Source organism: Larus michahellis, chromosome 1 (assembly GCF_964199755.1).
Source record: "Larus michahellis chromosome 1, bLarMic1.1, whole genome shotgun sequence".
Lineage (NCBI taxonomy): Eukaryota > Metazoa > Chordata > Aves > Charadriiformes > Laridae > Larus > Larus michahellis.
Window position 1 is genome coordinate 67759886 of NC_133896.1, and position 23516 is coordinate 67783401.

The following is a 23516-nucleotide window of genomic DNA, read 5'->3' on the forward strand; positions in this document are numbered from 1 at the left end:
TTGTCAAAAAAAAAGCCAAGATTGCATTCCAGATGTTACAGCTGTTCCACATACAGAAATTCCCGAGTCCTGTCTAGTCAACGTATTCAATAACATATTGCCAGAGAGAATAAATATGTTCAAGATAATGGGGAAAAAAATCTCCGGTCCTGTAAATGTCCCTTTGAATGATAGCATAAAATAGATCATTTTAATTTTCTCTATTTGAGTGGCATTTGGAAGAACTTAACCCACTGGATTTCTCCCCCTGGGTACATGTTTTCCCTTTAGCTTCAAGGGAAGAATAAACACATTTCTTTCTTTGAAAAAATCTGTCTCCTGTAGACTGTTCTCGTGTGTTTGGTTAAGTTCTGCCTGAGGTATTACTATGAATATGGACTTAATAATAACTGCATTTACATGGTTTCACTGAGGGATCTTTAAATGCATTAGAGCCCGTAACGTATCACAGCATCCACAGGCAAGATCACAATACCGGTCCCGAAATAAATTTACCTCCCCTTGGCAGATGAAGAAACTGATTTCAGAGGTGCAGCTGGTTAACAGCCAAAATGAGATGGCTAAGCAAATGGGAAGACGAGGTCCCGACCCGACCTCTTGCTGTAGTCACCAGACACGAGGTCAGATCCCCACCTCGCCTAGAACCGCAGAGCTCCAGACGAAGTCACCGCGGTGAGGACTGTTTGTGCCAAATCGTCGGCTTTGTACGTGCTCCTCACTGGAAATGCCAGGGCTGTGCAATTTAAGTGCCCCGCGTTATATGGCCAGGGAGTACCATTAGCATAAAGGTGTGATGCAGCCTGTGTGACTGGGGAGGGGAGGCAGCCTGTCCCTGCAGGGGACCTGACCTGATGTCCACCCTGTGCTCAGGGTAGAGTTTGGCCACAGGAGAGGATTGTAGCTTCCATCTTCCAAGCTCTGGCTACTTCTGAAGACCCTTAACAGGGAAGACCCCCTTCCCTCTGATAAATTGGCACATAATCGTAGGATCATAGAATCGTAGAATGGTTCAGGTTGGAAGGGACCTTAAAGATCACCTAGTTCCAACCCCCCTGCCCTGGGCAGGGACACCTCCCACTAGACCAGGCTGCTCAAAGCCCCATCCAGCCTGGCCTTGAACACTTCCAGCGATGGGGCATCCACAGCTTCCCTGGGCAACCTGTTCCAGTGCCTCACCACCCTCACAGTAAAGAATTTCTCCCTAATATCCAATCTAAATCTCCCCTCCTTCAGTTTGAAACTGTTACCCCTCATCCTATCATTACACCCCCTGATAAAGAGTCCCTCCCCGACTTTCCTGTAGGCCCCCTTTATCCATACATGAATTTTCACCAGGAATGAGGAATCATCCAGTAGTTACTTGTTTCTTTCTGAGACCTGGTGACAATCTCACGCCATCTGACGCTGTAGGTGTATGATCTTTCAAAGATGACATCAACCCACATGGCGTCAAAAGAAGCAATCCTGCCCTCCCTCAGCGCTTGATAGCAAACTGGATTGAAAAACTGGTTGGCGCTCGAAGCCGAAATATCCAGGTGCCTTTCTGAAGTCTGCAGGATCATAACAATCTGAATCGGGTACACTTCTCCAGCCCAGCTGCACCTGCTGCAGGAACAGTGATTTTTATTTAATTCAGTATTTGAAGAGCTGCAAACTGTGAGTACTACTGACTGGACTCTCAGAACATTTTAGGGCCAAATTCTCTGGTGTCCATCATTGAACGGCACTTTCCGAGTAGATGAGGTGTTAGATAAGCACCTACATTTTCCAGATAATTTAACCCCTTGGAGCTTTGCGTCTGGTGGTTACAAGATTTTTCATGTCAAAAGCAGGAAAGGGAGAGCTCAGTTTTCCACACGCACCTCTGAAATCCGATTCCTTGTTTTGAAGCCTAGGTGTGGGCTGAGCTCTTTGGAGGATAGAGTCCCCACCGGGAAAGTGCAGGATGTGCTCAGAATCCCTCACGATGGCTGGAAAGCTGGTCTGGTGACAACTTGCACTGGCTGTGTTGATGTAAAGCAAGTTTTGACTTTCATTAGCCCTGCTGGGCCAGCAGAGCTGTAGGAGGAGAAGATGGATGCTGTTCTAGTGTCTGTACCACCAGCAAAAATGTCACCTTACAGTTCATGTTGAGGAGAGAAGCAGGAAAAAAGCGTAGCTTTTTTTGGAAAGCTTTTGGGTGGCTTTGGCAGTTAAAATATCTAGATAAAATGCTTTGAAAACTGAGTCAAATTCAAAGTCATTGAAAAGGAATAAATTTGAGTAAAGTGTGCTAGCAATTTTAGTTACTTTTCCAGTTCTTTTTGCAGGGAAGAATTTACAAAGCAGCGAATACTAGTTGCTACACTGGAAACCCGATCTGTTCCCAAGCAGGTAATTCTCACAGAGGCATCTTTCAAATTAATGCTTTGTTACTAATTTTTTAAGACTTAGATTTAAATTATTTTCATTTTTTTTTTTAATACTACCATGGTCTTGCACTTCAGGCCTTGCCCTGGTAGCGCAGGGGCTTCGGCAGCAATATGAGTTTCAGTAGCTCCTGTCCAAGAAGCTGATGTTCACCTTCTGTGCAGTTGTGCCCTCAGCCTGTGGCAGTGAGCTGTGAAATGGGTCAGGGAATGGAGCCACAATCAAAAAACCTCCCAGGAACATAACTTTTCTTGAAGTGCTGGTGCAGGTCCACGTGAAGTTAACTCAGGTGAAGATGGTACTGCCGTGGCTCAGCCTTCTCCAGCCAAATGTTCCTGCCCTGCTCCACCGCGCTTCTGATTCACACGTGAACCAGTCCAGGCTGTTAAATAAGTAAAACCCAGTCTTTTCTTTTTGTAAGTTGTGTTGAATCTTTTTAACTCCTTATATTGTCTTTTTAACTGCTTATATCATCAAGGGGCTGCACCTTGAACAGCAGTGTCCTGCAGCACAGGGCTGGGATAAACCCCCGGGGTGGGAGAGAGAGGTCTTTATTATCCTGATGATGCTGCCAGCAGAACCATATTGTCAGGCTCCGGCCTCAGTTTTGGCATCCTGAACTTTAAGGGACAAGCTGACGGATGAACAAATAGGTGTGAGCTGACCATGAATAAATTTAGACTGGAAATTAGAGAAAGAGTCGCAGATTTTTGCACGGTGAGATGCCAGACAGAGTAGGGACCCCAAATGAAACACGGCTTTCAAGATGCTGCTCACTGAGTTTATATATGGGATCGTATGATGTGTCAATGAAAAGAGGCACCACTCCTTGTTCCTAGTATTAGACCTTATCTACTTAAAAAGAAAAAAAAAAAAAAAGCAGTGATTTAACTGAACAGTCTCATTAAATCAGTACAGATCTTAATTTTGAAGGCTTTGCTTTTGGTTTAAAGGGTAACTAACCTACACAGCCCTGATATAGTGATATAACTCTTCTAACTCTTCCAGATTAGGTTTGCATGAATGCACATTTTGCAGAAAATTTGTATCTGGAAACTCTTTATTTAAGCAGGTAATAATGCTATAATAGCATTTTACAAACAAGATCTTAAATAGGGTGCTCTAATTTCTGCAGTTAGAATCGCACATATGTGATTGGTGTTAGAATAAAGGTGAGATATAAAATGATCGCTTTTTTTGGTACAAGTGCATATGCAGTCTATTCTCAAGATGGTTTTGAACCGGTTTAGCTTAAATCTGTTGCATCCAGAATTAACAGGAAATTCCTACACTGAAGTGTGACAGTATAGAAGAAGATAGATAAGTTCTGAAATTGGTTAAATCAGTGTAGTTTTCTGATACAGATTGGGCTTTATTTATAGTGTTTCAGCCTTTTATATATATATGTTTTAATATTTATTTCTTTGGTTTGGAAACTATTTGTGCTAACTGCGTAGATGATACAGTTGATACACTGGGGCATTATTCCCAAAATGTTTTGTTTATTGCTTGCGCTTTGAAGGCACTGTATTTGAGCAGGAACAATATTTAATTGATGGCAGATGTATTTGGTGGTCGAAAGAACGGAAAAAGCAAGCAGATTTTAATTTTGATCCTGATTCAGCACAAATGAGTAGGTGTATGCTTACTTTCAAGCACCTGGTTTAATGCTTTGCTGAAGTGAGGTAAATCTGCACCACCGATTTAATGTTTTGGGCCTGTTACTCAGCCCTTCCTGCACTTCTCTTTCCCTTTCTGTAAGGTAAGGGAAAAATAGCGGCTGTTAGGCGTTGTGGGGTCTAATGTATGCTGTGTATGTGCTTGCTTTGCAATTCTAGAGCGGAGGAAGAGCTGATCATTAATATGCTTTTCATTAGACTGGACTTTATAAGAACACCTTTGAAGACTCTCCCAGGAAGGAGAGAAATTAAGTTCAGTTTGAATTTATTCTGTGGCTTACTATTTCCTTTGGAAATGCCTGTATCGAGCTTTGCTGGGCAATGATTTAACTGACAGGAGACTATTGATACAAGTCAGTCTGACACTGGTCCCCACGACCTACGCTGAGGTGTTGGGTGTCCAAGACAGAGCAGTAACCGTGCATCTCCGTGTTCCCCCTGGTCATTCACTCCTGGAAAGCTAAGAACCACTGCAGCAGCAGCTTAACTGTATTGTAGGTATTTCACTGTCTTTGCCAGTTAATGTAATTATTACAGAGTACGGAACAAACTAAAAGGAATATATACTCAGAGCAAAAATGAGGTCCAGGCCTCTGTGAGATGCAGAGACATAAATCTTCTTGGTTTGGGATGACTCCAGTGGGACTGAGGGAGCTGGACACCCCTTTTGGGAGGATGAAGGGTGCTCTGTGCCTTGCAAGATCAGAATAAGGAAGTAAACGCTTAAAGTCATCCAGCTGTTCCCATCCCCTGGCCTGTTCTGAGGTCTCTGCAGAGAAGTCGCTTTGACATGGATCGCCTTTCGCTGTCTCCTTGCTCACACTGTCAGAGAACTTTGTCCTGCTAGCCTTCCTAATCGTCAAGGAGGGCTGACGTATGTGCTCGAAACCACCATAATCTGAGTCCAGAGTTCTCACGCAAATCCCGCCGCCAGCATCAGCACGACGAGGGCTGCCCTCCTGTCACTGCTGGAGGGGTCTGTGCCGCGGTCAGCTACGGCAGGTAACAAACCAGCTCCCAGGGCTGGCCCCTGGAAAACAAATAAAGGAGGGATGTACTTTCTTCTTTTCGCTTTCCTCATCTCTTTTTCCCCTCTAGGATGGTTAATCCTCTATGTAAGCTTAACTCTTGGGGAAGGTGTTGGCTAGATGGCCTTAAGGGTTGGAGCCTTTCATTCCTGGAAACCTGCAGTGTTGGGGAGCAGCAGTGTGGGCTTCCTAGCCCTGCCTGGGCTCATGTTTCAACCTGACTTCTGGTGGCTCCTTTGAGGGGGTCTGGGGAACAATTTCTGAATTGTTCCCCTTCTGAATTGTTCTTCTTCTGAAGAAGAAATTGTTAGTGCAAATTAAGGAGATGGGGTGCCTGTTTGGCAAGTAAGCTGTGCCACCGTGGGCATGTTAAATAAACCACTGAACGGTCATCAGAGGATAATGCTTGGTACTTTTTTCAAATATATGAATTCAGTGATTTTTTTAGTTTATGACTACGCATAGTGAAGCTGGTCTAATTTCTTACAGAGCTTGCCCACGTAAATAAAGGATGTTAAGGTTTCAGTATGTGATTAAGGATGATTTGCTGCAGCCCCAGAAACCCTGGTATTCTAGTAGTCGTGGGAACAAGAAGCGCAAAATTTTGGCCAGACATCTCCTGATTCAGGTTTCTGGCTCTCGACTGAGGTCTCCAATATGCAAATAGAGTTCCTGTGGAAAAAGGAACCAGATGGCTTGTATCTGTCCCTGGGGATATCATAAATATGGAAGGTTTCCAGGCAGCCATATACCTGCAGGGATGGTTCTGTGTTTCTTCCTTCTCAATTTCGAAAAATTGAAAGCCATTTTGTTTCAGCACACGCAGCTTCTGCAGGTGCTCCACAGGTTGCTGCTGAGTCTCTTGCACTTTTCTTTGGGACATCTGGTCTCAGTGGACCGGGTTGGCTCAACACTGTGATTTAATCTGCTGTACGAGTACAACTACCACTGAATCACCTTGAGAGGGAGGAGGGTCGTGTCCAGGTTTATCCTTGGAGTTTGCTTCTTTTTTCTTGTAATGGGTGAGATGGTCTTGCTCCAGGTGAGCTCGTTGTCTGTCATGTGAAATATTGTGGCATAAATTACAACGTTCATAAGGATTTACATATATTCTGTGTCTTTTGCTGATGAGAAGCTGTTTTATTCATAGAATCACTATTGGTTTTGCCTATTCTGTTTTTAAATGGTGAAAATATTTAGTAGCTGGCCTCTTCTGTTGTCTAATACTTGCAACCTTCCTCCATTCTTGCTCTCCTTGGTGAGGCACTTCAGGGACAACTGTCACTGGGTCTGCTGAGACTGGCAGGTATATCTTGGCATTTGCTGCACTACATGCCCTGGTGACAGTGAGACTGGATGTCATTGGCCAGGGGAGTCATGGAAAAATGAAAGAGCAAGGTAGTGGTGAAAGGAAATCTGGATCTGTCAGCAGGGGTGACAGGTGATGAGATGCAGAAAAAGGTAGCACATGAGCACATCAGGAGATAAAACTCAGTGTATAAGTACCAAAAGAAACAAGCAGGACATAGGCAGGAATAATCTGCCCTTCCAGCGGAGACAGACAGTGTGTAGCGATTCAACGAGGCAAGGCAATGTCAAGACAAAAGAGGTGGACATGGAGGGCTGATGTGCTGGGATACTTTGAGAAGGTTTTATTACACCTTCTGTAACGGCCCAGCTGGATCTGGACCTATGAGGGTCACTCCAGTTGCTGTTTAAGTAATAATCACAATACCAATAAAACAACACATTTAGATCTGGGAAGGTTGACACCAGTACAGCAACATGGAGGTATGGTGCTGAGAGGGACAGGTTGTCGGCAGTGGAGCAGCACAGCACCAAATGAGTGAAGGGCGGTGGGATAAAAGATGATTTAGGTTTCTGTGTGAGGGCTGCATTTAGCTTCAAGGGATTTTATTATTATTTTTTTTTTTAGATCTACACTTCCTCTAAAACTGGTTCAGCTGAATGGGCAGGTATGCGACTTTAATGAGATTCCTAAAGTCTTAGTAAGAACTGTCATTAAAACCAAGCCGGGCTGCCAGAAGCAGACGTAAAGCAGGATGTTACACTACATCTCTTGGTGCCATCAACTGGCAGGTCCACGGCACAGAACCAGAGGGCAGGGATTCCCTTTTGAGCAGCACATGCAAATCCTCCTTCCCAGGTAACGTGTCTCTACTGGCTCCTTAAGTAGAGGAGACTCTACTTCAGTGAATATTTTTCCCATCTTGAGTAAGTGTCTTATGTCAGAGAGAGCAGTAAATGTTTCTGGATGCACTGGACGTTGTGAGGCATGAAAAACAGGCATTGAACCACAGTCGAGTTGCAAGAATAAACAGGAACTTGAAAGAGGCTCTTGACCAAGAATGTCTCCCAGTTCTCCCCGGTCCCGGAGAAACTGGACAAGATGCAGAAAAGAGGATCATTGAAGTTATGTGGAAAGAGACTTACATATTCTTTCAGCACTCCTTATAGCACGTCATAAAGATCTGTGTCACACTTGGGGACATCCCAAATTTTCGGAATACAATAAGGGTAGGACAAGGAATTTGCGTGAGTAAACTCCTTCTCTAATTTATCGGGGCTGTCATCCAGACAGGGTTCAACTTTTTTCACAGTCTGCCAAATCTTTGCAAATGATCTCATGGACATGACCTCCACTTCTTTCTGGGAGTCTTGCAGCTTTCCTCCAGCAAAGGCGGCGGAGACGGTATTGGGAAAGCGGTGATAACCCTCCAGCTGCTCTGCCGTGACTTTGGAAACTCGATGTGTAAATTTGTGCTTCATGCACAGTTGTCACCTCTGAAAATCGAACAAAGGCAAACACAGGTACTAATTTTAGGCAGCCAGGCAACACGGCAGACAGTTGCCTAGGGCAGCAGACTGTTGAATGCAGCAGAATGCCAAGGCTTTATGAAGACGTGGGCTTGCTGCCGCTGCTTTTGCCTCTAAGCAGGGAGCAGCTAGACCTAAGATGGGAGCACGAGACCTTTAATCTGAAGGCTGAGATTCATGTCCTGCGTTCAGGCGACAGCTCCCTTTATGGCCCAGGTGATCCTCAGTGGTCTGGGTGAAAGCATCAGTGCTCAGGGCACAGCATGGGTTCGCTGCTGCCATTTGAGTCACCCAGGCCCACTCGAAGGGGTGGGATAGGGCCTTTTCCAGCAGAAGCAGGAGGAACCCTCAGTTTCAGAGTTCTGTCTATTGGCCCTTTCTGTAGCAGGAGCAGTATGAGTTGGTCTGAGTGGGCTGCTGCGGGGAAGGGATGGTTTGGGATGAAAGCGGGAGTCTCTTGGACAGTGGGAATGGACAGGGGTGATGACCAGGAAGGGTGGTCTGCCTGGGGTGAGGTTGGGCTCTCCTGGATTTGAGACAGGGGTTAGCCAGGGGACAGAAGAGGGGGTGAGACCAGCTTTCTCCAGGGCCTCCCTTATACCTGTTAGTGTAGTGACTCTTTCATGTCACTTGTATAGAGCCATCCCAAAGTCCTGCTCGCTCCTAGCCTCCTTCCCCTGAGACACCCAAATCCTGATGACTCTCCCAGCATCTCAGTCAGTCATTCAGGATTACCTGCCAGCAGCTCCTTACCCCCGTCTCTTACCTGACACCTCGCTGGCTCCATTCATCCCAGCCCTGCAAGCAGCCCTGCTTCGCCCCACCTCTCGTCCTCACAAAATTTCACTGACTTCTGCCACCCAGCCCTGCTTTGGCAAACAACCTTGACAAAGCTGTTTGGGCTTAAAACCCAAGTTTTTTATTATAAAATCCAAAGCTCGCTTTCAAGATTTTGGTGGCAAGTAGAAACAGGCACAAGGAAGAGGGCTTAGACAGTATTCTTTGGACCACTGGCCAAGTGCTTTACAGCTTTCAGTCTGGAAGCTGCTGGCTGAGGCTAAATCCCTCCAACAACGCCCCACCTGCTATTACCACTTTATCTAAAGTCATAAACGCAGCCAGTGATGAAATTATTTCCAGCACATTAAAAAGGAGTCGCTTCCATAATTCACATCTTGACTCAATGGCAGTCGCTCTCACCAGCAGCAGAATTTAGGTAGAGTTCAGAATTTCAGGCATCTCACACTGAAGCATGTCCTTTATTTGCCGCCTTTGACAGGATATTAGGTTGGCTGGATAAGCGATCTTATCCCATATGGCAATTTTTGTGTCTCGTGTTTCAAAATAAGATCATTGCTTTGCTGGTGCTTTTTGGAGCTTGAATTGCCACTAGCAGTATTCTCAACATTTTGCTGTTGTTAACCATCAGCTGCCTTTGAATATTAGTACTTAAAACGTGTAATTAATGCCATGTGTTTCTGGACAAAATTTCCTGTGAGCATCTCCCAGGCTTTACCAGCTGGAAAGGTTTTCATTTCCATGATGCCACAGTGCCGGAGGTGGACCACTGGTCCAGGGCCACGTGGTGGTTCATCCTTGTTGCCCTGTGGAGTGCTGCGGCTCTGCACATGCGCCCGGAGAAACTCATACGAACACGGACATTGACATCACCCCTATTTGTGGAAGTGCTTCATCGGCTGGTGCCGCCTCACATTCCTGGCTGGGAGAGGCACCGGGGCAGCTCACCACGGTTTACTCCTCTCTCAGAGTCTGTGAGGAGACTTGGTGAGGGCGAAGCTTGGAGATACACCTCTCCCATCATGTCATCTATTTACACGGTGCATGCCTTGTGTGAGACAGCAAGGCTTGGTTGTTGTTTTTTTTTTCCCTGCCCTAGTTCTTCCTTCTGGCTGTGGTGAGATGGAAAGGTGGGACGCTCTCTTCTCTGCCAGCGAGAAGGTTTTCTGTATCTGAGGCTGGCTTGGAAATTCTTTAGGTGACATCACACCATGTCTGTGCAGACTCATTGTTTGTCATGGAAAAGTCATTCATCCATACACAACTTCCTTCCTCCCCAGACTCCGGGAGATAAACTTTCCATTCTGTCTATTCCCTATAGAAACAGACCCAAAACACGTATGCGTGGCTACACACACATACAGCTCGCCATCCCTCCGTCACGCTTGGAGCTGTGGGAGGAGGGAAAGGGAGGATATAGAAGATGCGAATAAAGTCACCCTGTTTTCTTCAGATGTGGATCCTGCTGTGCCCGAGCAGTAAAACTCCCCTCCCAACGAGGTCACACAAGGCTTTTTTGTCCTGAGGCTAATTCTGGCACTCGCAGCCCCACATCTGCCTGCCAGGTGAGATGGGCCACCAGCTGCAGGTACAGCACATCTGGATGGGAGAGGAAGCGAAGCGTGCTGCAAACAAACACAGCAAGTCCACCGTGGCGGGTGCGAGGAATTCAATAAAAAATATACTTCAGTGGTCTGAGCTGCCGAGGCTGGTGATTCATGTCTCGGGCACCGCTCGTGAGGCAGAGTGAAAGGCCAGGTACTTGCGGATCTTGGACCACGTACACCGTGGCCACGGCTTGGGAGTTGCTGGAGGGGACCCGCACATTCAGCCTTGCCTTCGGGGAGCCGCCGCCCCAGGGGCAGGGTCGGGGGGACGCCAGGCCTGGCGAGGAGGCTGTGTGGGAGAGAAGCGGGGGGCATTTGTCCGTGGCGGAGAGGTGGAGACAGTGTGACGTGGGGTAGGACAGGACGGTGGGAGGCCGTGTGGAGATGGAGGCGGCAGTGGTGTGGATGGTGTGATAAGGTGTCTGTTTCCCCATGGCATGAGGGAGGCAGGGTGCGAGGAGCGTTTGTTACAAGGACAGTTACGGGTCCAGGATGCCCGCGTTTGCTTTCTGCTGGTGTCTGGGGGGGAAAAAGGGATGAGGAGCTGCTGGATTGCCCCTGCCTTTGAGGTTCCCGCTGGGTTGAGCGGGGAAGGGAGAGGGGTGTTTGGACAAAGAGGAGCCTTTGAAGCTTTTCTGCTGTCCACCTCCCCTGCCCATAAAGCCATTAGGCTCTGGTGCCAACCCCATCTATCCGCGCTGTCGCCGGCAGCCCAGCCGAGCCCCGCAGACCCCCCGCCTGGGCAGCGGGGCCGGTGCCACGGCGTGGGGCCCTTGGGGAGGCCGTTTTGGGGAGGGGGGCGGCTCATTTCCGAGCCGGCCCTGCATTACAAAGGCGTCGGGGCCAGCGCGACCCTTTGATGTGCCCCGCCGGCTCCCCCGCGCACCTGCGGTGGCGGGGCTCCGCGCCACGCCACGGACCGCGGGGGGAGCATCAAAGGCGGCCAAGCCGGGGCCGTCCCGGAGGCTCTGGGGGTCCCTCCCGACGGCAAGCCCCACAGGTCCCCTCGCTCCCCCCGGGGCGGGACGGGGAGGCTCCGTCGGTGGCGGCGGAATCCCGGCGGCGCGGCCCCTGCCCCGGGGCCGAGGGCGGGCGGGCGGGGACGGAGGGAGGCAGGGCCGCCGCCGGAGCCCCCGGGAGGCGGCGGCCGGGGGAGGGTCCTGCGGGGGCGGGAGGGGGCGGCAGCCGCAGCCGGGCTGTGCTCGCCGCGCCCCCGGCCGCACGCAGGCCCCGCTCCAAGGGTTTCTCCTCGGCGTTTCTCCGCAGGGCGCCCCGTCCCGGCGGCCGGCTCTGCGGGGGCTGCCCCAGCCCCGCCGCCGCCGCCCGCAGCCCACCATGACCGGGCCGAGGCTGGCCCTCGCCGCCGCCCTCCTCTGCAGCTGCACCTCGCCGGTGGCCGACGCCAACTCCTGGTGGTGAGTGAAGGGCGCGGGGGGGAGCCCAGCGGAGCCTTTGTCCGCCGACGGGGACCGGGAACCGGGGACCGTCTGGGGGCGGGCGGCGGAGCGGGAACTTATCTGCCTCGCGGGCTTCTTCGGCAGCAGCTCGCTTCTTTCCAGGTTCCCCCGCCTCCCCTCCGTCCCTTGCCCAGTTTTGGGGGACGTGGGACGCAACCCCTCTCCTCCAGACATTTCTGTACTCCTTTGGTACGGGTTCGCTGAAATCCCGCCCGGGCTTTGGGATGGTGGGGAGAGCGTAAGGAGAGGATGGGTAAGGTTTCCTACCCGCTGCCAAAAGCCCCGGGAGCAGCCGCGGAGCCCCCTTCCCCTAAAGAGCGGAAAATAGCCCGGCTTGAAGGCAGGCATCGCTCGCTGGCGGTCTGCAAAAGAGAAAAAAAGAAAAAAAAAAAAAAAGCATCTCACTTTCTTCTTTTTGCAGAGAAAGTGCTGAGCTTTCTCTTTGCCCCCTCCCCATCCCGGGTGTCCTCTGTGTTTAAACTCAGGTTACAAACGAGCTGTGTTTCTCCCGCTAGAGCCCTGGAAAAGCCTCGCATCTGGCAGAGCCGTAGAGGGAGGCAGCTGACATGAGAAATGCGCCCGGGCTTTGGGAGCGGAGCGGGGCCGGGCCGGGCTGGCGGGGAAAGGTGCCGGGCGTTTGGTGGAGGGGCCTCTCCCCTCCAGACTCCCTTGGATGTTTTTCTCATCCTAGGTCTTTGGCCATGAACCCCATCCAGAGACCTGAGATGTACATCATCGGCGCGCAGCCGGTGTGCAGCCAGCTGCCGGGGCTCTCCCCCGGGCAGCGCAAGCTCTGCCAGCTCTACCAGGAGCACATGGTGTTCATCGGGGAAGGGGCCCGCAGTGCCATCAAGGAGTGCCAGTACCAGTTTCGGCAGCGGCGGTGGAACTGCAGCACGGTGGACAACACCTCCGTCTTCGGGAGGGTCATGAAAATAGGTAGGAGCACCCAGCGCCGGGCAGGTGCGGGGCGCAGGCCGGCAGCCCCGGTGCAGCTTTCTCCCTTTCTTCAACTACACATGCAGGAGCGGTGAGCCCCGTTAGCATTGCTCCTAAAGCTGCCTTTAATGAGCTTTTCCATTCCCTGGTGTGCTGGTGCTGCCCGTGGCAGGACTGCACCTGAGCGGCGGCAGGACAGGAGCTAGCGGGGGGACTAGGGGGACAGGGGGCACACTGTCTTTGGGGAGCCATGGGAAGGTCAGGAAGAGGGGGGCTGCTTTTGTTCTGTGTGCTTGTTTAAATGGAGGGAGGGAAGAAGCTGGAGCCAGGAACAATGGACCCGTGTTATCATTCCCAGCATCTGGAGTGCCCTCAGACAGGGAATGCAGCCCTGAGATGTGGGAAATATGGACTCCCTTGGCATGGGATCTTTCCCCCCTCCCTGTTCTGCCACTTTCTGTGTAAACCTAAGAGATTTTTATAATTCCTGCCCTGCTGGCCGCAAGAGGCGCATTGACAGGCCATTGCTGCACTTGAATTGAGGTGTGACCTAGCTACATTGTCCCAGTTCCTTTTGAAATGCAATCATCTGATGGCATGAAACTGAGAAATCCGGGCTCGGTTTGATGTGTCCGACAGCCAGGACAATAAAGAAAAGGTGTTAAAACAGCCACTCACACAAACACACATGCGCGCACACACACTCTCTCCAAGCCCTGTGTGAAGAGGTTTTGTTTCCCACCCACAAAGCCAATCATTTACACTGAAGAACCAGCACTATTTCTCGGTTGTGAGGTCAGGGAAAACACTTCACAAGCACAGGCAGCTGGACACGGAGAGGTGCATCTTTAATACCTCTGGGGCATCAAGGCGATAGGGCACCAGGAGAACCAAGTCCTGTGATCCCTTCCCTTTGATCATGAAGTTCTTACGTGTCATCCTAGAGAATTTTAGGGATATTTCTGCATGTGTTACTCAACCTTTCAGAATTCCTAATTCAGCCCACCAGAGCCATTCTAATTCCTCCCTTTCTGCCCAGCTCATACCCCAACAAATCCCCGCTTCTCTGGGGTACTCCCCTGGGAATTGCCATTTCCTGACACATACTTTCAGCTGCTGACACACATCCAAGGCATCTGTGCATCCTTGATCTCCCTCTTTCTGATAGCAAGGGTGGTGGCCAGATGAGGCTGCATGCAATCACAGATTGTTAAAACTTGTGCTGAAATTTCATTCACCAAAGGGGAAAGGAGAGAAAATACCCCCCCCCCCCATCTCTCCCTTCTGGTGTCCCTCCCTCACATGTAACTTATCCCAAAGAATGGGGATCCCCAAAGAGATCCTAGCGACTCCACAAGGACACAAGAAAATCAGGATCTCCCCTTCTGGAGTAAATTTCATCCTCTTCCTCAGTATCTTCCTGCAGCCCCAGGTTGGTCCAGTGGGTGGGTCCACGTCTGGAAAAGAAGTAAGGATGAACTGAGAGAAAGGAAAGATCAGAGCTGTCAGGACTAAAAGCTGTCAGGAAGGATCAGAGGGTGTATGGGAAGAAGCGACCAGAGTGGACAGTGGAAGAGGGGAGATTCCTCCTGTCTAAAGTGGACTTGATCCTGTTAGATTGGAGCAAATTTGGGTTTAGATGGGGAAAGAGGTGTTGTGGGTATGTGATGAGCGTGTCCTGTAGTCCTGCTGCTATTGCTTAGTTTGTGCTTGCATTTGTTTGTTAGGAGTACTGTAGTATCTCTAGCAGGAATCTGCTGATGGTAGTGTCTGTGAGGTGACTGCCTGCGCTTTCCTGCTGTTTAAAAACCTATCCTAACAAAACAGTTTTGAACCCGGCTCCTTTAGATTCTATGATCAGAGCATGTTCAGATGGAAGGCTGGAACTCCAACACAAGCCAGCACAGAAGAGGAGTAAAAAAAATGTCACCAAAGGTGGCCTGGGGTATTACAGGCTCTATGATGATTCATCGCTGTTGTCTATGTTAGTGATAAGCTGCTGTGGAGAGGGATGCTGCCTCTTCTCTTAGTTCCACCTTCCGCTTTGGCTTTATCCTCCTTTGTAATGAGGCATTGCTCATCATTTCAGCAAATCTATTTTCCGTGCTGGGAAGAAAACAAAGCCTTTCAATCTCTCAGGTTGTGTCAGCTATAAAGTCATTCTTCCCTGGGTTCATACTGTGTGCCTGTCTCCTGTTCTCAACCTCTGAGCCCCAATTCTGGACCACAGCCCTTTTTCTGTACTCTGTGCCAATGGCACGAGAAAGGTCTGGAGACCAGAATATCTGCAAGAGTGCAGAGGCATGCCAGAGTGTTGTGGAGAGGGGGGGAAAAAGAGATAAGAAGGACCCAGAAGGTGTATAGTATGCCAACAACCCTCGGCTGCCCACCCACCGATGCAGGCATGGCATATATTATATCATTTCTGGAGCTGCTCTAGATTGTGAGAGGGGAGGAGAACCTGCCCTGGCCAAGTCCAAAGCCTGGGAGATCCTTGCGAGAGCGTTCACTCAGAAACCTGGAAGATTTGTTTCCTTTCCCCCTTGCAGAACTTGGCTCAGCTTCGAAACGGGAGACCCGGTTGGTCTGTGTTTAATCATTACACCTTCATTTTGTGCATTTCATAGAGACGAGGCAGTCTGATGATACAAAGCTTTTTTAGAGGCACCCATAGCACTGAAGTAGGCTGCTTTTTAGCACTGTTTCTTGCTAGTGTTTGTGTTGTCATGAGAATTGCTCTTACCTTTTAAATGTGGTTTATTCAGTAATGATATCTGGCAATGTATGAAAATTGTCCTTCTGAAGTTGCTTCTTGTTATGTCAGTACAGATTTTTACACCCTATGTGTGTGTATCTCTATATATTATAGACAGACACATTAATTACTGCTACATTTATGAGGGAGACAACAGAGCTCCCAAAAAAGGTCGTGTTAGAATTTCCTCAGGGGAAGAGAGAATATATCTCCTTCGGTGCAATCCTAAAGGCAAGGCTGGGGTTTCCAGGTTAGTCCAGTCATTTCTGAAGCCAAAGATCTTACTACTTCTGCCTTTTCAAATGCAAAAAGAAAAAAAAAAGTCATGAAAGAGGAGAACAAAGAGAAATATTTTCCCTCGTTTTTCGTCGAGGTTGCCAAACTTTAGGGAAATGCTTTTAAAAAAAAATAAGTTGAAACTAAAACTTTTTCATCAGAAAAGTTAAGAGCCACACATTTTTATCATCTTTGTGTCAGTCTCCCAACTGGAGTCAGTTCTTCTGGCAGCTCCCGAAAAGCAAGCCGTGGGGACTGACACCTTGCCTGGGTACAGCCCACCCTGGCATCCTCGCCCGTGGACCGCCCCCTCCCCCCAAAAAAGTCGCCGCGTCGCCGGGCTCCCGGTCCCGCTGCCGGCGGCGGGTGGCCGGCGGGCACAGGAGGGCAGCAGAGCTCCGCGCAGCTCCACCACGGCGGGCAGAGCATCCCGGGGACCGGAGCATCCCGGGGACCGCAGCCGCCGGCACCGTATCGTCCTTCGGGAGAGCTCGGTGCGGCGTGGGAGGGGGCAGAACGGGGGTGGTGGGGGTGGGTTACTGCCTGACTGTCTCTGTAACCTCTGTTTGCACAAATTTGGGGAGTAACACCCCTGTCCTTTGAGGTGATGGCACAGAGGTATGGAACTGGAGTGAATTTTGAGATGATCAGCGAAAACCTAAATACTTTTCCGAGGCTGGAAGGCGTTGCAGGAGAGCAGAGAATACTAGGGTGTATAAGCCCCCAGCTGCCAGCTACAGATTTGCTTTTTATTAACATGGGGTTTCATGCACACATCCGATCCCACCTCCCACACCAAGCTGCAGTCCTCCAAACCTACATCTACCGAGCACCGTGGTTTGTTCTGCTTTGTGGGCAGCAAGGGGCGGGGGGAAAAAACCCAAGGTGGCTTGTTTCAGCCTCTCCCACCACCATCCTCAGCAGCCTAAACAACTCACGCGGGTCCAGGGGCTGCACGGCGAGTTGTTGTGCTGCTACGTCTGGAACGTGGAGGTGGTTCAAATATGGAAGTTAAAGTGCAGAGATCTCAAGCAAGCTGTAAGGATGCTAAGCACCTGGAGCCATGCAGACTCTGTTGCACAAGCTGTAACACTGGGAGGTCCTTTCCTTCTGTGTTTTTTAATCTCTATGGATGCAGGGAGTGCTCTACTTAATAGGGCAATTGGTGTGTCCGCAGGGCTCTCATCGTACAGGCACAGACTGGTAGGGGCAAAACTGTACATTGGACCATTACCTTAAAATACCCATAACATGCGAAACGAACTAGATGAGTAAAAGCTTGATTTTGGTTGCTGAAAAATGACCGCAACTCCCTTATGGGCCAGTCTCAGCTGAATTACCTTAACTAGGAGTCACTCCTCTTTACCTCTCGAACCAGGGAGGTTTGGGGGCCATAGTCCACTCCTTATGAGCTGTTAGTAAGGCCCTCCCTTCTATATTATGTGTCCTGTAGTGTTTTATCAGCCTTGTGCTGTGCTCCAGAGCAGAAGCCCTTAGTGTACAACTCTCATTTAGAGGGGAAAAAAAACAAATCACAAGTTGTTCCGCAAGGTGGATGCCATTCACAGCCTTGCCTTTGTCTTGGGTCATTACCACTAAGCTGGTGATAAGCTGCTATTAATTACAGATTGTCAGCATATGCAAATTGGAACAAGAGCATACCAAAAGCATCAGCTCAGTCCCACTGAGGGAGCTGGCACTGAGAGCCCCGTGGGCTGGTGACAAACTGTTCTTGGAGGATCTGCCTTGCCTTCTGAAGCCATTCAAATTTGCTTGAGAGCATTAGAGGGTCGCCTCTTGCTGGGGTTTGGTGTCAGTAGCCATTCACAATCAGATCGCTTATTCCAGTGAAGCTTTGGCAGTTGTTCTCTTTATCACCTGAAAGTTCGGTGTCGCACACAATGACTCTGAAGGTGTTGGTTTAGCTATTTATTACACCGTGTGGTGAGAGTGCAGGTGTGGGCTGCATCCTTCTCCTCATCCCCCTCTTTTCCCCCCTTTTAGACCCACAGCACTCACTGGGGCAGCACGCTTAGCCTCATGCAGTATTCTGGCTGCATTGATGCCCCGGTCAAATTTAGGCTGAACCACTGCCAGGAATACATAGCTGGAGACCTGATCCAGCTGCTTGGCTCAGAGTCTAAGTGGTATAGAGAACCCACTCCAAGCAGAGCAGTCTCTAGTAAACCTGCTAATGGAAAGTCTTTTCATTTATTATTATTGTCTACATGGGAAAGTTTTACTTGTTCCAGCACTGCAGCTCTGTAGGCGTTGGGACAGCCTCTGCCTTGATGCTTTAGTGTAAAAATGGGTTTCCTTCAGTTTGTCTCAAAACGCTTCTCAGCTGACCTTATGTAAACCAAAATAAGGTCGATGAACTAAGATGCCCATAAAGAGTGCTTGTCCCAGTTAAATTGAAACTGTTCCAGAGTGATATCTGGCTCAACCAGAACGCTCCTCTTGCACGGACCCAGCCTCATTAGTCGTTTTCAGTGATTATTGGCAGAGTCAGTGGCTGAGGCAGCAGCTGTATTTTCAGCAAGTGAATAACCCTCTTGCTGCTTGAGAGTTTCCTCCAGGTTGAAATGAGAGGATAGTGAAGGGTTGATCCGAGGGGAAGGAGGCTGAGCACTCCCTGCCTATGGTGTCGCTGTTTCTTTTGGGCGAGGCCTGGAGTTTCCAGGGCTCTGAAATGGTCAAACATAAGTATAATAAAAATAATAACCCTTGAGGAGCAGCACCTACAAGTTCTTCCCAAGAATGTTCCTGCAGATGACAGAAGGAATCTCAGCCCCTTCCCTGGATTGTGTCAGAGAATCAGATTTGGTTTTGATCCTGGTTACACAGAAACTGCCAGCTCTGGACAGTCAATTGACTGGAGCTGTTATTGTGAAATGAAAAGAAAAACGGGATGCAAGCATCTGTTAGCACAGTTCCTCCTCTACCAGAACAGGGTGGTGCCCTTGCACTTGACCACGCCGTTCCTTTGTTCCAGCTAATTCTTTGCAGCTTCTCAGAGTGCCCCATGGTCCTACTGCCCATAGCCCGTTTGCTTGCCTCTTGCTGCGCGTTGCATTTGTTCAATGAGATCTGTCCCTCGTTAATTTGCTTCTCACGTCTCTCTCACAGGGAGCAGAGAGACCGCTTTCACCTACGCCGTCAGCGCTGCCGGGGTGGTGAACGCCATCAGCCGGGCTTGCCGTGAAGGAGAGCTCTCCAGCTGTGGCTGCAGCCGGACCGCCCGGCCCAAGGACTTGCCCCGAGACTGGCTGTGGGGTGGCTGCGGGGATAACGTGGAGTATGGATATCGATTTGCCAAGGAGTTTGTGGATGCCAAGGAGAGGGAGAAGAACTATGTGAGAGGTTCAGAGGAGCAGGCTCGCATGCTGATGAACTTGCAGAACAACGAGGCTGGTCGCAGGGTAAGACCAATGCTGACCTTTTCCTCTTTCTCAGATTCAGAAGGCTTGAGATAGCTAGATACCAAATTACTTATAGGTCTGGTGAGGGATAGTCCAACGATCCCCCAGTGACTCCCTTGAAACAGTGTATGGTCACATTTTCTTCATTTTTGTGACTATTACAGACTATATGGACAATATTATGTTCCAACTTTAATGGCAGGCTTCCGTTGCCAGCTAAAGCCAGTGAGTTTTTGGGTCTGTTGAGACACTGTATGGCACACATGTACAGATGTTTAAGCCCTTTCCAAATAAACTAGGTGCTTGTCAAGGCCTGCTTTCAAGTTTTACATCTCAGAAACTGGCTTCCCAGAGCTGCCCAAATGACAGGCTGGTGGTGAAGAGGAGAATCTGTTGGCATGTGGAGTTCTCTTCGACTGCCATCATTGAGATTTTTGGGAGTATCAGGGCAGAAGCAAACATTGAATCAGGCTACCTGGCTATGTCTGAAATTTATGCCTTGCTCAGTTACCTTGGTATTGGGCAAAATAAATAATGTGCATCTAGGTGACAGACGTTTTCTGAGAAGATGCACAGTTTTGATCTGGAGATCCCTAGGGATGGAGAATCCATCACTTCCCTTTGTAGTATGCTACCATCATTAATCACCCTGTTTCAACACTGTGCTTCATTATCATTTGAATTCATCTGGCGTCAGCTTCCAATCAGTTCTGAGTTTTACAGCTAGATTGAAAAGCCTCTTAGTAATCAGAATTTCCTCTGCGTAGATGTATTTATCTACTGTAATTTATTCACCACTCTTTCTTGACAAACTAGAATCAGCACTGAAGACTCTCTCACTTTCTGATGTTCTCATCAGCCATCAAACCATTTTCACATCACTTTAGTGTACCCTTTCCAGTTTTCCCATATCCTTTAAGAAACTAGATACCAAAATGACATGCTGGGTTCTGGTGCTGGTCTCCCTGATGCTGTAAACGTAGGTGAATTTGCCCCCTTTTTATGCGTTCAGTGTATGCACGTTTGCTTTTTACGCAATTCCTCTGTCTGTGATTGATAGCCTGGAAGGTGTAGCATCATTCATATGCGGTACAACTGTGTAATCCTGCCTCTTTCCAAATGTGGAACAGGAATACTTACTTCAACATTTGTGCCTTTTCCACAAGGTGTTTAAAATTTTTATCATTCTTCCCTAGTAGTGAGCTTTTCTGAAGTTAATTTTATTTCTAATGTGTATTAAAAAATCCTATTAAGTGTACTTAGCCTTGCTCTTTTGCACATTCTCAACTAATATTCTTAGTTCCCTTATCAATTTTCTGCCCTTTCTAACTTCTAATTGTTACTGAATTATCTTTCCCATATATGTCTGTTCTTTTCTGCATGTAATTTCAGCTTTATTTTGCCACCGAAGATGATTTGCTCTGGTTTTTTTTTGATTGTGAAATCAGTGTGTCAGGTTGAAGCATTGCAAATACTCCATTCTTCCCTTGCAAAATCCAGTTGGGGTAAATTTGCAGTAAGTGGAAAACTGTGGACTTGAAAGCTGTAGAACTCAGTGGGTTTTGGTATGGGGTTGTGTTTTTTTTGGCTTGGAAGGGCAGAGGGTCTGCATGTGCTTAGAAATGGGGGGAGGTGTTCCTCCACAGAGTAGTAGCCTGAAAGTGGCATTCTTCTCTGCGTTACTTGCTTTAAACATCTTATATGTCTGGAGTCATGAACTTGGATTACTACAAATAAATACCCTGCCTAAAATAGGGAGAGAATATGTTACGAGACTTTTTAACAGCCAGTCCTATTGCCTTGAGGGATCCCAGAGACAGAATATGGCCAATAGTTTGAGGCGCCAGTTGAACTGTAGTAACATCTGTATTAGAAGACCAAGTCAGAAGATACTTGCTCTGTAGCACGGGCAAAACACTACCCTGTCTTGTTATTCTTGTTACATGGGCAAGCATCCAACTGAGCTGTGATTTCACACGATGATACAGTCTTAGATGGAAGAAAGCTTTCTCCTGCTTTAAGGATAGAGCTAACAACACCGATGTCCTGCCTTTACTATAGTGCAGAAAGTTAACTAAATTGTGCTTGGAATGCTACAGTGCCTGTGCTTCTTTGGACTCCATAGGTAAGCTCTCGAGGTGATTTCACTGTCTCCAGCTAACCCTGGACAAAAGCTTTCCAAAGGGCCCGGCAAAAGACAATGTTATTTCTAGCTTGGTTTTTGTAGACTCTGTAGAACAGATGGCCATAGAAAATAACCTTAGATTTAATGAACACAAGTCATTTTAGATTAAATTAAATGGAAGTATAAACTGATGCGTAATTAAGCTTGTGGATTTCAAAGAACAAACTCTGATAAACTAAAGGAGCCGGTTAGTAAACTCAGCCGAGGAACTCGAAGTGGAGGAGGTCTGGAACTTTTTCAAGTCAAAGATGCTAAAGCCATTACAATTCCGCATGCCAAGCAAGAGGAAAAAGCTTGTAGGAAGAATATCCAGACCTCACTGAATGAATAACTACCACAGAGAAACTGTTAGGAATAGACCAAGAGCCTACTAAGAATGGAAAAAAAAAAAAAAGAACTGATAGCAAATAAATAACGAAAAGCTCTGTCTTAGAGGTCAAGAAGTGTAAAGATGAAGTGAGAACAGTTAAAAAAAATCACGCTGAGTCAGACCTTGCAAAGGGTAGTAAAATAAACAATGAAAGTTTTTAACCTTTGCAAATTGGAGGAGGCTGTAGAAAGGAGGCTGCCACTCGATGGGGATGGGGCTGAGTCTAAAGACAGAGTAGTTTTTGTCCCCAAAGTAAACGAGTGCTTTACCTGGGGCCTCAAGTCAGACTGGGGGACGTTGCTCATGACGGGGGGGTACCGTGTGTCTGCTGCACAGTGGAGATGTCTTTTTCTGCCCTCGACACTTCTGCCTAGAGGAGGGCACCCTGTGGGAGCGAGGAAGGCATGAGGAGGCAGCAGATGTGTTCCAACAGGTAGAGGGTACTGACCTTTGGGGCTAGCAGACCTGGGATGGGTGGGATGGTGCAGGGGGCAGCTGGTGGAGGGGATTTGGGGATTGAGTTAAACAATTCAAATGGGAGTCAAGTGGCAGAAAAGGGTTGGAAGAACAAAGGGCTCTGGAGTAAATGAGGCTGGGGCTTTGGGATGGATTGAGTAGATGAAGATTTGGGGGTAGTGAGGAATGGAGATGCTGGGATCAGGAAAGGGGATGAATATGAAAGGATCTGGAGATGAGACCCGGGATGGCTCTGAGATGGCATTGCTGTGGCTTCCAGGGTTGTCTGGTCTGGGTGATGGTTGGCCCGCAGGCAGCCTTTCCTCTTGGGTCTTAGAAGTATATTAGCATGGGAGCGAAGGAGAAAGGCTGGAAATTGAAATTATCACCACCAAGGTGGAAGCAAAAGTCAGGTAGCGTAAAGCTCTCAAGTCACAGGGAGTGGCCACTTTCTTTCCTGCCACTCTGAAAGAGCTGGCACCCGGCAGCACAGGCAATGTGACCTCAGCAGCATTAACAGGAGGACCTGGGGGAAAGGGTATCTCAGAAGAAGAGGCAAAATGGGAAATAATTTGAGAAGGATTTTTCAAAGATTGATCACACAATCATTTAGAACATCATCGATCTCCTAAGAGGCAAAATAGATATGATAGGTCTCATTTATCTGAGATTCTGCGAGACGTTTAGTGTATTTCCCACATGGGAAATGCTTGATTAAATTGGGAAAGAGAAGGAAAAATGCAGCAGCTATGAAATGGACAAGAAACTGGTTCAAGGAAAGATGTCGGTAAGTTGTGCGAAAGGACGTATCTTGATCTTAACAGAGCTTAATTAGCAGAATTCTTCAAAGACTTGCCTCAAGGCCAACACGTAGTATTTTTGTTTCTCAGCCTCAACACAAGAGTTAGGAATGGGCTGATGAAATTTGCTGGTGATGCAAAGGTGGCAGCTATTATGAATACAGAGGAGAATCTGAATTTTGTACAGCAGCTAATGACATCCAATAAAACAACATTAAGACCAACATTTGAGGTCTTGTATGAAAAACATTTCTGGTCATTAGGAAATGAGTAGAAAAGAATTGGTCACAGCAGACAGCTGCACATGACTGGAGATGTAATGTGGCTCGGAAGGCGGCAAATATCCTATAATGTACCAGGGAAAGTCTTTTCATAAAACATGGGGGAATACTAATGCCATTGTATTAAGCTGTCCTGAGGCCCCAAAATATTGTATGTTCTCATATTCCCAAGCAAAATGACCTCAGACTAGAAAAGGCTTGTTATGGCTGACCCAA

At 48.3% G+C, this 23516-nt stretch overlaps 1 protein-coding gene across 3 annotated transcripts in view; it reads left to right on the plus strand.

The window, feature by feature from the left end:
• WNT5B (Wnt family member 5B) overlaps positions 1–23516 on the plus strand; it is a 75431-nt gene that overhangs the window by 46557 nt on the left and 5358 nt on the right. For all 3 annotated transcript variants that reach the window (XM_074584232.1, XM_074584215.1, XM_074584225.1), the window contains exons 2-4: positions 11626–11774; positions 12508–12755; positions 18916–19208. In XM_074584232.1, coding sequence (XP_074440333.1) covers positions 11695–11774; positions 12508–12755; positions 18916–19208 — 621 coding nt within the window. In that variant the 5' untranslated portion in view covers positions 11626–11694. The remainder of the gene's footprint in view (positions 1–11625; positions 11775–12507; positions 12756–18915; positions 19209–23516) is intronic.